General features: G+C 36.7%; 1 protein-coding gene across 1 annotated transcript in view; it reads left to right on the forward strand.

The window, feature by feature from the left end:
• Positions 1-14,406, forward strand: part of LOC103276990 (mannosyl-oligosaccharide 1,2-alpha-mannosidase IB-like) — a 73,710-nt gene that overhangs the window by 19,310 nt on the left and 39,994 nt on the right. Inside the window, exons 2-3 of the mRNA XM_021706970.1 lie at positions 9,692-9,807; positions 12,420-12,639. Coding sequence (XP_021562645.1) covers positions 9,692-9,807; positions 12,420-12,639 — 336 coding nt within the window. The remainder of the gene's footprint in view (positions 1-9,691; positions 9,808-12,419; positions 12,640-14,406) is intronic.

A 14,406-nucleotide genomic window follows, 5' to 3' on the forward strand; every position in this document is an offset into this window, starting at 1 on the left:
AGGATTATTGTGATCGCATCCTGTTTGGTCTTTCTGTTTCTGCCTCTACCCCTCTTTAGTCTAGTCTGTTCTTTTTTTCTTTTTATTTTTTGAGTTGGAGTCTCACTCTGTCGCCCAGACTGGAATGCAGTGGCCGCTCCCGGCCACCGCAGCCTCGACCTGCTGGGCTCCGCCGATCCTTCCGCCTCAGCCTTCCGAGTAGCCGGAATTACAGGGGCGCGCTACCACACCTGGCTGATTTTTTGATTTATCGGAGAGATGAGGTCTCGCTGCCCAGGTGGATCTCGAACCCGCGGGCTCAGGCCATCCACTCACCTCGGCCTCCCAAAGGCGCGGGATTACAGGCTGAGCCACCGAGCCCGGCGTGTCTAGTCTATTCTTAATATAGCAGCCAGTGATTTTTTTTATAATGTAGATCACTTTGTATCACTTTATGCAACTCTCCAATGGCTTTTCATCTCATTTAGAGTAAAAGTCACAGTCCGTATGAGGCATTGTGTGATCTGACTGCCATTGCTCTTAGGTGTTCTGCTCCACCTGCACTGGCAGTCTCTCAGTCCTTGAGTCCATCAGGCACTTCTCCATCACAGAACTATTGCTCCTACTATTCCCTCTGTTTGGAATGATCTTCCTAGTGATAGTCACATAGCTCACTTTCTCACTTTCTTCAGGTTTTTTTACTCACAAGTTACCTTCTCAATGAAATCTTCCCTGGTCACCATATCTAAAATTTCCACTACCAGTCTGACCCCAAATACATATTTTATATATCCCTCTCCCAATTTGTTAAGAGCACAGAATCTGGAGTCAGAACACTTGGGTTTGAATTCTACGTCTGCTACATTCTACCTTTGTGATGTGCAGGTTATTTAACCACTTTTTACCTCTGTATAATTACCTGTCTTACCTGTATAATTAGGATAATCATAATAGACCCTAACTCATGGGGTTATTGTGAGAATTAAATGAGTTAAATATGTGTGAAGTGCTTGAAACTTCGAACATGGTACCATACAATTATTTGGTCTTTTTAATACCAGTATTGCTTATTAATTGTATGCTTTGCTTATTGTTTTTCTTCATACTTATATACTTTTCTTATTACTTAATTTATTATGTTTGTTTGTCATCTCTCACAATGGAATGCAGGATTCATGAAGGCATAGAGTTTCATCAGTTTTGTTTACTGTTACATCCATAGTGCCTAGAACAGTGCCTGGCACAGTGAGGGCACTCAGTAAATATGCTGAGTGAATAATGAAGAAAAAAATACATCTTTATCTTACTTGATCTCTGTAGATTTTTAAATGGTGGTCATTCCGTCATTTCTCTTCCCTTTTACTTATTTACTGTACTTTTATATTACGTTATTATATATGTCATAGTTAAATGCTTTATACTTTCTAATTCATTGGATCTGTAAACTTTTATACAGTCTTATGAGATAGATACTATCATTATGCTCTTTTTGTAGGTAGGGAAAGTAAATTACAAAGAGATTGAGTGGTATACATAAGGTCACACAGCTAGTAAGCAACAGAGAGGATAAGTAGACAGTCTAGCTCCAGAGCTCACACTCTCACCCACTGCTAGTGCTACCTCTCTTGACTTCTTTTGGTTTTTTGTTTGTTTGTTTGAGAAAGGATTTATTAAGAGGACAGAAAAGCTCCCACAGTAGGAGGGGACCAGAAGGGGTTGCCCTCCCTTGACTTTTGAAACATCACTCTCTCCTTCTCTTTTTCCTCGTATGATTGATCTCAGTGTTTCTCATGGTGTCTTTCTTCCCTACTCATTTCGTAAATGTTCTTATTCTCCAAAGAGAATATGTTTATGTCCTTTAATCACTGTATATTCTCTCTGAGTAAACTCCTATGACTCAAGTTCATTTTATATGTTGATAACTCCCAAATGTATGCCCCCAACTTAGCTCTTCTCTGGATTTCTACATATCTGATTGCAGCTAGTACCACAAATTTAACATGCCTAAAATTTAAACATCTTCCACTTTAAGCCATTTTTCCTCTTAAGTATTCCCAGATTCAGTGAAGCGCTCCAGTGTTCACCTGTTTGCTCCATCTTGGTTTCTTCCTTCTTTTCTCTTTTAGTACTTACCTGATAGTTATCAAACTCAGAGTACAGTAAAGCCCAGCCAATCACATTATTTTAGGATGTTAATGGCAAGCATTTATATGCTAAGAGGTAGATTCAATTGAAATGTAGATATTAAAGATAAACCAGGAGAGAGGAAAGTTCCCATGGAGGAAGCAGAAGTAATTAGGATCCAGGGCCAAATGGAGTGTCTAGAGTAGAGAATGGTCACATATTCCTTTTTAACAAGCAAAGAGAACATATAATTGATAGGTGGGGGTGCAGAAAATGAAAGGGTGTGTTTTTTTAGCTCCCCTTCTCTGTGATTCGTATTTTCTCTGTGAATTAGAAGGCATTTGCTGAGAGTGAGGAAAAAGGTAGAGCAGTAGGGGACTTAGGAAACAGAACTTATACTTGTGCTAGAGACAAGAAAGAACACTTGGTTAAGGAGTCATAGAAAAGTTGACAAGCAGCAATGAGGTTCACATTGATGGCAAAAATTGAAAATTGAGGGATGATAGTAGAACAGACTAACAGCTAGGTTGATCCAGAGTTGTTGTTTAACTGTGGTTGGATGCAACAGTGCAGTTAGGGCCCTGAATGTCTGGACAAGAGGGATGACTTGTTGCTTCCTTTTCCATCCAGCCTAGACCTCTTAGGATCCAAACTAATACACGTGTACCTTTGTCTTTCTGTTTTATATGTCTGACAAATCCCAGAATTTGTATCAACTCAGCCATCTACTTTTCTTCTGGGCTCACAGAGATACATCGAGCATGCTGGTGAAAATCATCAAATAGTACAGGTTAAAGTTACTGTAAATTTATAATTTCCAGTTCCAAGTAGATCTCCAATATCCCATGACAGGTTGTTTTTTTTTTTTTTTTTAACTTTGATCAGTTTACTTTTTTATTTTTTATTCTCCTTAGAGGTCTTCTACATAACCCTCCTATCCATTTCCAACTCCTTTGATCATTTCTTTATTTTCAGTTTCCTGGACAATTTTAATTTAGACATGTCTTTTAAAAAGTATTTGTGGAGATTTTATTTTTAGTTTTGGTATGAGAGTCTCAGTGTTTTAAAAGCTAAGTCAAAACAAATTATACATGTTGAGATTACTGATAGATTTGGACTAATTCCAAATATCCTTTTGTTTTATTTGCTTACTTTTTAAACAACTGCTTTATTAAACTGTACATATTTAAAATGCATAATTTGTTAACTTTTGAAATATTATATAAACCTTTAAAAACTATCATCACAATTAAAATAGTGAACTTATCTATCACCTCTGAAAGATTTTTTCATACCCTTTTGTGATCCCTCACTCACCTTTCTCCCCTCACCCTCCCCCAAGCAAATACTAATCTGCTTTCTATCATTATAGATTAGTTTGTGTTTTCTAGAGCCTTATGTAAGTGAAACCCTGTACATACACTCTTTACTTGATTTCTTTCATCCAGAATAATTATTTTTAGTTTCCTTCATGTTGTTTATATCTACTTTTGAGTAGAATTCCACTATGTGGAATACTACAGTTTGTTTATCCATACTCCTGTTGATGGATATTAGGTTGTTTCTAGTTTTGGACTATTACAAATAAAGCTATTGTGAATACTCACATACAAGCCTTCACATATTTTCATTTCTCTTGGGTCCACCTAGGAGTGGATTGTTTGTAATACATAATAGGAATGTATAACTTTTTAAGAAACTGCCAAGTTGTTTTCCAGAGTGGATGTATCAGTTTACATTCCTATCAGTAGTGTTCCTCCACATATTCACCGATACTTAATATGGTTAATCTTTTAATTTTAGCCATTTTAATAGATGTGCTTATTCCGGTTTTAATTAGTACTTCTCAAATGACTAATGATGTTGAACAATCTTTTCATATGCTATTTGGCATCCCTTTATATTCTTTGATGAGTTATTTGATTCAATCTCTTGCCTGTTGCCCATTAAAAATGGACTGTTTATTTTCTTAATTGTTGAATTTTGAGACTTTATTTCTTTATCAGATATATTCTTGGCAAGGATTTTTTCCCCAGTCTGTGGCTTGTCTTTTCATTCTCGTAATAGTGTTGAAAAGATTCTAATTATGAAGTCCATTTTATCATTTTGTTCTTTTAGGAATTGTTCTTTTGTGTTGTATCTAAGAAATCTTTCCCTCACCCAAGCTCACAAAAGTTTCTTCTTGTGTTTTCTTCTAAAAATTTATAGATATTTATGTTTTATATTTAGATCTGAGATCCATGTTGAGTTGATTTTTGTATAGGGTCAAGGATTTTGGTTTGTTTTTTGTTTTTTGCATATGGATATTCCATTATTCCAGCACCATGTTTTTTTTAATTATAGAGATGTGGGGTATAAGTCAGGATTAGCTACATAAGTAGGCTGCATGCAGGTGAAGTTTGGGCCTCCAGCTGGTCCTTGTTTCCCCTGGTTTAGGATCCTTTGTGTTGTTACGTGTCCTCTCAACTCTCCCGGCAGTATCCAGCATTGCCAATTCCTATTTTGTGCCAATGTGATTCATGTTAGATCTAACTTATGAGTGAAAACATGTGGTATTTAGTTGTTTCTATGATAGATCACAAAGTGTGATCTCCACCTTCATCCAATTTTCTGCAAAATCCATGATTTTGTTCTTCTCTATGGCTGCATAATACTCCCATCGTGTATATGTACCACGTTTTTTTATCCAGTTCACTTTTGATGGGTAGTAGGGTTGGTTCTGTGTTTTTACTATTGTGAGTAGTGCAGGTATAAACAAGTGTGTGCAGGTGTCTTCGGTAGAATGGTTTACGGTCCTCCGGGTATATTCCTCCGGGTATTGCTGACTTGTATGGAAGGACAATTTTTAGTTCTTTTAGGAATCGCCACACTACTTTCCATAGAGGTTGAACTTGCCTGCACTTCTACCAAGAATTTTCTTTTCTCCACACCCTCGCCAGCATCTGTTGTTTTTTGATTTACTAATGATGGCCAACATTACCGGAGTAAGATGGGAAAATCATTTCAGAATGTGATTCTTTCATTCATTCCCTCACAGCTTTGAGGGAACAATAGACCTAAACTCTGGAAAGCAAGAAAAGAGATGATAGCTGTGGAGTATGCTTATGGAATAATCAGATTGAAGGAAGGTCTCTAGGGCAATTGGCGTGGGGGGGAAGTGACTAAGGATAAGTAACATGATTGAGAGGCTAGGGCGCAATAAATTATTAGGGAAAATGATGGGAGACAATAGAAAGACGGCTCAAAAATCCAGGGAGAACTAAAAACCATACAAGAAAGTCATGGTTAAAATATGGGGACAACTGAACTTCAGCATGATTTTAAGCAGCTGATAAAGTCTAAGAAAAGACGGGGCAGCTGCTGCCATAATGCCACTGAGTGAGTCAAGACATTTTGATCTAAGCACAAAATTGAGGTTGCAATATTGATGGGAATGTTTTGTCATAATTCTTTTTATACGCCTGTTTTAAAATAGTTTCTCTCCACATATAAAATCACTCCTTTCTTGTTCATTACCAAATAATGTGCCCCAAATGCACAACTACAGTTTACCCCCTCCCAAATACCCTGTAAGTATGGGGGACCCTCCCTGTCTATTCACTTCTGTATTGCCTTAATATTTCACAAGTTATATGTTAGTGTTTATGATTTTTTGCAGTTACAGAGTTTCAATCTGTTAGAATTAATTTTGCTTCTAGGTATAATTTATTTTGTAAATCAGTCATCATATAATACCATCTTATACAATTCTTAGATGTAAGTATGATAGGTATTGAAATTTGTGAGTTTCTTGTACTGTCTGAAATTTAGAATATGGGATCATATCTGTCTTCTACTTCTCTGAGTGTCTTCTATAACACCCAGTCACTTAATGTTAAGACTCAGGAAACCTTCAGAAAGCAGTGGTGTCCTTCCTCTAGATATTCAGATGGAAAATAAAAGAGAATGTCATTGAGCTAATAAATCTTAATTGAAAGTAAATGGCCTTTTTATATGAAGTTTAAAACCTGGCAAAACAAATCTATGGTGAAATGGTTATTAATAAGGGCTGGATATTGACTGTGAAGGCCACATGGGGAAGACTTTTAGGATGCCAGAAATATTCTATATTTTTATCTTGGTGGTGGTTTTGTTGGTGTATACATATGTACAAGTTCATCAAAATGTACACTTATGACTAAAGAAAAAAGTGAGAAATAAGAGGTGCAGGCTACTTAAGGTACAAGTGCATTACTGGAGAATTAGCAGACATATCGCTTAACAAGAATGACAGCCCTTTTCCCCCATGTATTACTTTCTATAATAAAAAATATATAAAATTGCATTTGTTCAGATAATTATGGTATTAAAATTGAAGGGCTCTTTCTTTAGAGGTAATCACTATTAACATTTGTCTGTTCAGATCCTTTCTATATGTCCACTAACATTCTTTAAACATCCAGCTTTTTAGTTGTATCAAACTACATAATTCTGAAACTTGCTCTCACCACCCAACAGTATGTAATAGATATCTTTCAGCATCATATTATAGATTGATTCTTTAATGATTGTGTAAGGAGTTAGAATATACCTAGAACATACAGACATACCTTATTTTACTATGCTTCGCTTTATTGTGCTTTGCATGTATTGCAGTTTTGTTGTTGTTGTTGTTTGTGTTGGTAAGTTGAAGGTTTACAATATGCATGTGCTGGGCAAGTCTGTCAGCACCATTTTTTCAACAGCATGTACTCACTTTATTTCTCTGGGTCACATTTTGATAATTCTCACAATATTTCAGACTTTTAAATTATTATTATATCTGTTACAGTGATCTATGATCAGTGATCTTTGTCATTGTTTTAGTTGCCACAAACAGCCCCTGTAGAAGACAGCCAGTAAATGTTATGTGTATTCCAACTGCTCCAGCACCTGACTGTTTCCCTGTCTCTGCCTCCTGTCTGTCTGTCCATCTATCTGTCTATCTCCTCTCCCTCCCTCCCTCTCTCCCTCCTTCCCTCCTTTTCTCTTTTTCTCCCTCCCAACCGGCCATTTCTGTCTCTCTCTCACTCACGCCCTCTCCTCCCAGCCCCTTGGACCTCCCTATGCCTTGAGACACAACAGTATGGAAATTGGGCTGATTAGTAACCCTACAATGTATACCAATTATGCATCAATAAAAATAGGTATTACAATGACATCTAAGTATTCAAATGAAAGAGCCACGTCTTTACTTTAAATCAAAAGCTAGAAATAATTAGGCTTAGTAATAAGGAAGGCATGTCGAAAGCTGGGATCACGCAAAAGCTAGGCCTCTTGTGCTAAACAACCAAGTTGTGAATTCAAAGAAAAAATTCTTGAAGGTAGTTAAAAATGCTACTTCATTGAACACACGAATGGTAAGAAAGCAAAATGTCTTTGTTGCCAACATGGGAAGAAGTTTGAGTGAGTGATCTGGATAGAAGATCGAACCAGCTAATACATTCCCCTAAGCCAAAGCCTTAATTCAGAGGAAGATCATTTAATTCTATGTAGGCTAAGAGAGGTGAGGAAGCCGCAGAAGAAAAACTGGAAGGTTTAAGGAAATAAGCTGTCTCCTTTATGTATGTGAAAGTGCAAGGTGAAGCAGCGAGTGCTGATGTAGAAGCTGCAGCAAGTGATCCAGAAGGTCTAGCTAAGATCAGTGACTGAAGGTGGCTACAATACACAAAAGATTTTAAATGTAGACGACACAGCCTTTTTATTGCAAGGAGATGCCATCTGTGACTTTCAAAGCTCAAGAGAAGTGCTTGACTTTCAAGGACAGGCTAAATCTCTTTAGGGGCTTGTGCAGCTGGTGACTTTAAAGTGAAGCTACTGCTTATTTGCCATTCTGAAAATCCCAGGGCCTTTAAGAATTATGCTAAAGCCACTCTTCATGTTCCCTAAGTGAAACAACAAAATTTGGATGACAGCACATCTTTATGGCACAGTTTACTGTACTTTACCCACTGTTGAGCCCTACTGCTTAGAAAAAAGATTTCTTTCAAAATATTCCTGTTTATGACCTGGTCATCCAAGAGCCATGATGAAGATGTACAAGGAGACTATGCTGTTTTCATGCCTTCTAACACAGCTTGCATTGTGCAGCTTGTGGATCAGGGAGTAATTTTCTTAATGGCAACTAGACCATCTAGGATTTTCTGAGTGGTAAATGAGCAGTGGCTTCACCTTAAAATCACCAGCTGCATTAGTTCCTAACAAGAGAATCAACCTGTCCTTGGAAGCCAAGCACTGACTTATTTCTCTTTAGCTTTGAAAGTCTCAGATGGCATCTTCTTCTTATTTAAGAATACATTTTGTAAAGCTGTAGTTGGCATAGGTGATTTCTCTGATTTCTCTGATGGATCTGGGCAAAGCAAATGGAAAACCTTCTGGAAAGGATTCACCAGTCTAGATGCCATTAAGAAAATGTATGATTCATGAAAAGAAATCAAAATGTTAAATTAACAGAGGTTTGGAGGAAGTGGATTCCAACTCTCATGGATGACTTTGGAGGGGTTCAAGATTTCAGAGGAGGAAGTAGCAATGGCAACGAGATATTAGAGTATTACATAAACTTAGTTAGCAAAGTAGTGGCAAGGTTTTAGAGGATGGACTCCAATTTTGAAAGCAGTTTTACTGTGGGTGAAGTGCTACCAAATAGCATCACATGCTACAGAGAAATCTTTTGTGAAAGGAAGAGTCAATTGATGTGGCAGACTTGATTGTTGTTTCATTTAATGCATTTGCCAGAACTACCCCAGCCATTGAGGCAAGATCCTCCACCCACAAAAAGAGTACAGCTGGCTGAAGACTCAGATGTACCTCAGCATGTTTTAGCAATAAAGTATTTTTAGATTTAATATGTGTACATTTTTAAAGACATGATGCTATTGAATACTTAAAAGACAACAGCATAGTGTAAACATAGCTTTTATATGCACTGGAAAACCAGAATATTTGTATGTCTTGTTTTATTGCAGTAGTCTGGAACCAAATCCTCAATATCTCTGAAGTATGCCTATATGTAATATTACTTGTATAAATAATAATCAAGGGTAGCAGTTGAACAGCTAATTATATTATACAGGTGATATTACAAAGGAATTCTTAGGCTTTTTTTCTTTGTAGATTTTAGAAAATTTATTATCTATGACAAAGAAATCACCATTAACTGTCACATTAAAAAATAGCTAAGAGTGAGCTCTTTTTGGTTACTGACATTTACTTATAGCTCTCATATGTAATCATAATATATGTATGTAAAGCTATTAATATATGAAGGACAATTATCAATTCTGCAAAAGTTTGAATGTGTTAAAGTGTACAAACTATGTGACTCAAGAAAAAGACTGCTTAAATGTGTGAAGTACCGCATCCAGAGGAAAAAAATTTTCTGGAAAATTGGATGCACATACAGAGGAGAGTGATTATGGTGTACTCTTGGAAGATTAAATTTTAAGTATGTTGGATATAAGGTTGTCGGTATAATTTCAAAATTATTGACCTGTAACAGTCATTACAATTGAAAATATTTATTGATTGTTTTTTCTTCACTTCTCTGCTTCTCTTTTCTCTTTTGTTACAGATCATACATCCGTTGGAGGCCTGGGAGACAGTTTTTATGAATACTTGCTGAAAGCATGGTTGATGTCAGACAAAACAGACTATGAGGCAAGGAAGATGTATGATGATGCCGTCGAGGTGATTCTTGTCAGACTTTTTTTACTAAGCATATAAATATGCAGTCGTTTGATGATGACTAGATGAATATCTTAAAGCCATTTGAGACACTGAGGAAATGCATACAATACATATAAGCATTTTAGTATATTCATGCAGGATATCGTTTGTTAGTATATTAATTAAAAAGCCTTATTAAGTTTTATTTGTGCCATTGTGAATTAATGATTGAAAAAAAATGTAGTGTACTTGTGACATTTTGTTTTAATTACTTTTAGTTTAACGTCTAGAGAGGCTGGAAAAACTTTTGACTTTACATACTTTTTATAAACATGTCTTCTTTCAAACGACCACTTGACCCTACAGATTAAGAGCCTATGGGTAAATAACTGTAATAATGGCAGTACACTTATATAGTCCTTTCTGTGTGTCAAGCACTGTTCTAACCTTTTTTACGTATATTAGATCATTTAATCCTTATCATCATTTGACACATGAGGGCCTCATGGCACAGCGAGGCTAAGTCACTTGCTGAAGGTCACATAACTGATAAGTGATGGAGCCTAGAGCTGAACAGTCCTCTGCAGAGCCTGTATTTCTAACAACTGCATCATATCGTTTTATATTTATGTGACCTCGTACCATGGTATTTTAACAGTTGAGAAGTGGAACAAAGTTCATTCTGGAAAGCATTTATATGGGTTATAGCCAAGTAAAACCTGGGAAATAGAAACGTTTCAATGCGTGTTAAGTGAGCTTAATAGGTTATTTGCGTTCTGATTCATTATAAATCCATTATCCCCGATCAACTTTAATTCTGAAAAGTTGTATATTTTGTATATATCACCATTCTTATATAATCAGTAGTCAGTTTCAGAGTTAGGGTTTTGTTTTTTTCATTAAACCAACAATCTTATTACTCATTTTATATTTAGGGCCCTAATTCCCTATACTTGTTTTAAAAAATACACAGGAGTTACACTTAATAGCTAGGCCACAGTATTTTGCCCATTGCGGTTGCTCAATAAATGTATGTTGAAGAATTATATTAACTAATAAATTGAGATAGATTAGGGTGTAATGAAGGATATACATTTTAGTATGTGACTTCTAAAATTTTTTTTTTTGAGCTGGAGTCTCACTCCGCCTCCCAGGCTGGAGTGCAGTGGCATGCTCACGACCACCCCAGCATCTGCTGGGCTCCAGTGATCCTTCCGCCTCAGCCTTCCAAGTAGCTGGAACTATAGGCGCGCGCTACCACACCTAGCTTATTTTATTTTATTTATTTTATTTTATTTTAGAGATGAGGTCTTGCCAAGTTGTCCAGGCTGGTCTTGAACCCACGGGCTCAATCTACTCGCCTTGGCCTAAAATTCTTTATGAAGTTTTAAATTTTAAAAAGTTGGAAAGTTTTATTCTCTTGCATTAGAATTTAAACCTAGAAAGTCTTATGATCTAAGAAAGGTCATTATCTGGGAAAAATGTAATATTCTTAGAACCATAGTTTTGAAAATAGATCTTAGTCATTCCCACTATACCATGAGCTCCTTTGAAGGCTTAACTCATTTATCATTATTTATCATCATTATTTAACTCATTTATATTATCTACTTACTTTACTTGATTCATTTATCATTATTTAACTCATTTATATTATCTACTTAACTCATTTATCATTATCTCAGCACCTAGCACAATACCTGAAACATTAGTAGGTATTCAATAAGTATTTGATAAATGAATGAATGTGTTTAATATTTTTATTTGGAGGAAATGTGACATGTATACTGTGTAATAAATTATTTTTTGCTCTTGTAATACTCTTTTTTTTATTTTATTTGAGTTGGAGTCTTACTCAGTCACCCAGACTGGAGTGCAGTGGCCGCTCCGGGCCACCGCAGCCTTGACCTGCTGGGCTCCAGCGATCCTTCCGCCTCAGCCTTCTGAGTAGCCGGAACTACAGGCGCGCGCTACCACACCCGGCTAGTTTTTTGGTTTATTGTAGAGATGAGGTCTCGCCACGTTGCCCAGGCGGGTCTCGAACCCCCAGGCTCAGGCAATCCACTCACCTCGACCTCCCAAAGCATGGAATTACAGGCTGAGCCACCTAGCACAGCCTCTTATAATATTCTTAATCTAAAACTGTTTTGTCTTTTGCTTAACTTTGGCCAGTGGAAAAAAATTATATTTCCTGTTGCTTTGTTTATGGTATATACTTTGAAAGGCAGGATGCCTGTTTTGAAAGTTAAAACCTTATACATTAAACCAGTTTTTGTCATATGAGATAGAAAATAAGTGGTTAAGTACCTTACCATCACAACCTCGACTGACTGATTATTGTGAATTTTGTTTTGCTCAAGAAGACAAAGCCTGTAATAGGTAGTGTTATGAAGAAGATAATTTTCAGACCAACTCTCTCCTCTCCTACTCTGTCTTCTTGTGGGTGTGATTAGGGTGTTTGTTCCAGGTTTTATGCAATTTGATCACTCACTCCAAAATTTGCTTATTTTTTATTAAGTCTCTCAGTTTGGGAAAGTTACTACTTTGTAGTTTTATTATAGCCAGAAGGATATAGTGATTTGGAACACTAATGGTTTGCTTCCAAAATTTTGACTATCTTCTTTTTCCTATAGGCTATAGAAAAACATCTTATTAAGAAATCCCGTGGCGGTCTTGTCTTTATTGGAGAATGGAAGAATGGGCACTTGGAAAAGAAGATGGGACACTTGGCCTGCTTTGCTGGGGGAATGTTTGCACTAGGAGCAGATGGTTCCAGAACAGATAAAGCTGGTCACTATTTAGAGCTAGGGGCGGAAATTGCACGTACATGTCATGAGTCATATGACAGAACTGGTAAGAATATTAATAAGGCTAATTACTTGGTCTAAAATAACCTCTAAGTTAAGTATGTGCCCAGGAATTAGAAGAATATAGAAGAATATTAGAAAGCACTTTTCACTTCCAAATAATTTACACTAACACAGTAAATCATTTTCTTAAGAATTTGACTTTTAATTTTAGAAATGTGTTTCTGCATCGTTTTTAAGATTCTTAACTCTATTTTGTTAAAGATTTTGAAGCAATTGTTTTAAAGACAAGAGTTCTAGGGTGTTTGGGGGTGTATGAAATAACATTTATTTTAATATGATAAGAATCTATTTTAGCCATTCATTTCAGCTTCTATAAAACCAGTTACTTAAAAAAACACAAAATTGACTGACTTGGGTTATGCTGCCATGACTATCCTCTTCTTAAGAAAGAATAACAGGCCAGATGCTCAAGCCTATAATCCTAGCTCTTTGGGAGGCCGAGGTGAGAGGATTGCCTGAGCCCAGGGGTTCAAAACCGGCCTGGGCAACTAGGCGAGACCTTGTCTCTATAATAAATCAAAAAATTATCTGGGCATGGTGGTGCATGCCTGTAGTTCCAGCTACTTGGAAGGCTGAGGCGGAAGGATCACCTGAGCCCAGTGGGTCTAGGCTGCGGTGGCTGTGAGCATGCCACTACACTCCAGCCAGGGTAACAGAATGCAACTCTGACTCGGAAAAAAAAAAGAAAAGAAAGAAAGAGTAACAAAGATAATAGTAGTTATCCTTAATGTGTAATTAGCATCTAGCTGACTAATGGTTTGTCTATTAGTCAGTTCATCAGTAGTTTTTGGAATTGTTGTGCTGTTACCTAAAAAGATCTGCTGTTCCTGCATTGGGGAAATACTTTCCAAACATCAGTGTCCTTACCTGAAAAATGACATGATTCTTAATGGTGACAAAAATTAGTTTTTTGCTGAGTGTGGGTTAAAATACTCTTTTTATGCATAAAGCATAGACATACATGTAGTCATAACTAGATATATAGTGTGCATAGATATTTCAAAATTCCATGGAGGGAGAAGGCAATTAGATTTTTTAAAAGTCTGAAAAACTTCCTTAGGGATGCAATAATGAAAAAAGATTTGAAAACACTGGACTAGACTTTCCAGTGTTTTCTCTGGCTTTAAAAATATCTGTTTCTTCGATGGCTCAGCCTGTAATCCCACGCTTTGGGAGGCTGAGGTGATTGCCTGAGCCTGCGGGTTCGAGACCTGCCTGAGCAACTTGGTGAGACCTCATCTCTACAATAAATCAAAAAATTTAGCCAGGCATAGTAGCGTGTGCCTGTAGTTTCAGCTACTTGGAACGCTGAAGCGGAAGGATCGCTGGAGCCCAGCAGGTCGAGGCTACTGTGGCCGGGAGCGTGTCACTGTACTCCAGTCTGGGTGACAGAGTGAGACTCCAACTGAAAAAAAAAAAAAATCTGTTTGTATATGAAATAATGGATAACGAGTAACCTGAATAACGAGTAACCTAAAAACCTACTAATTTTTATTCGAGTTCAGAAGTTGAATTGTTGCATTTCTCAAATAACTGAATTCTGAATTTTTGTTTTAGGGTTAATTTATCACCAGTCACCATTGACACAAATATAATAGGCTTAAAATATAGCGTAGTTCATACGATTTTATTTTTATGTAGTAAGCAATTGAACTTATGAAATTAATCCTTCACTTCTCTCATTAACTAAATCAAGGGTTCCATTTCTTGAAAAAATATAACTAAGTCAAAAGGACATTGTAGGTGTGTT

Source organism: Carlito syrichta, unplaced genomic scaffold (genome assembly GCF_000164805.1).
Source record: "Carlito syrichta isolate Samal-C Ts95f unplaced genomic scaffold, Tarsius_syrichta-2.0.1 Scaffold116864, whole genome shotgun sequence".
In the NCBI taxonomy this organism is placed as follows: domain Eukaryota; kingdom Metazoa; phylum Chordata; class Mammalia; order Primates; family Tarsiidae; genus Carlito; species Carlito syrichta.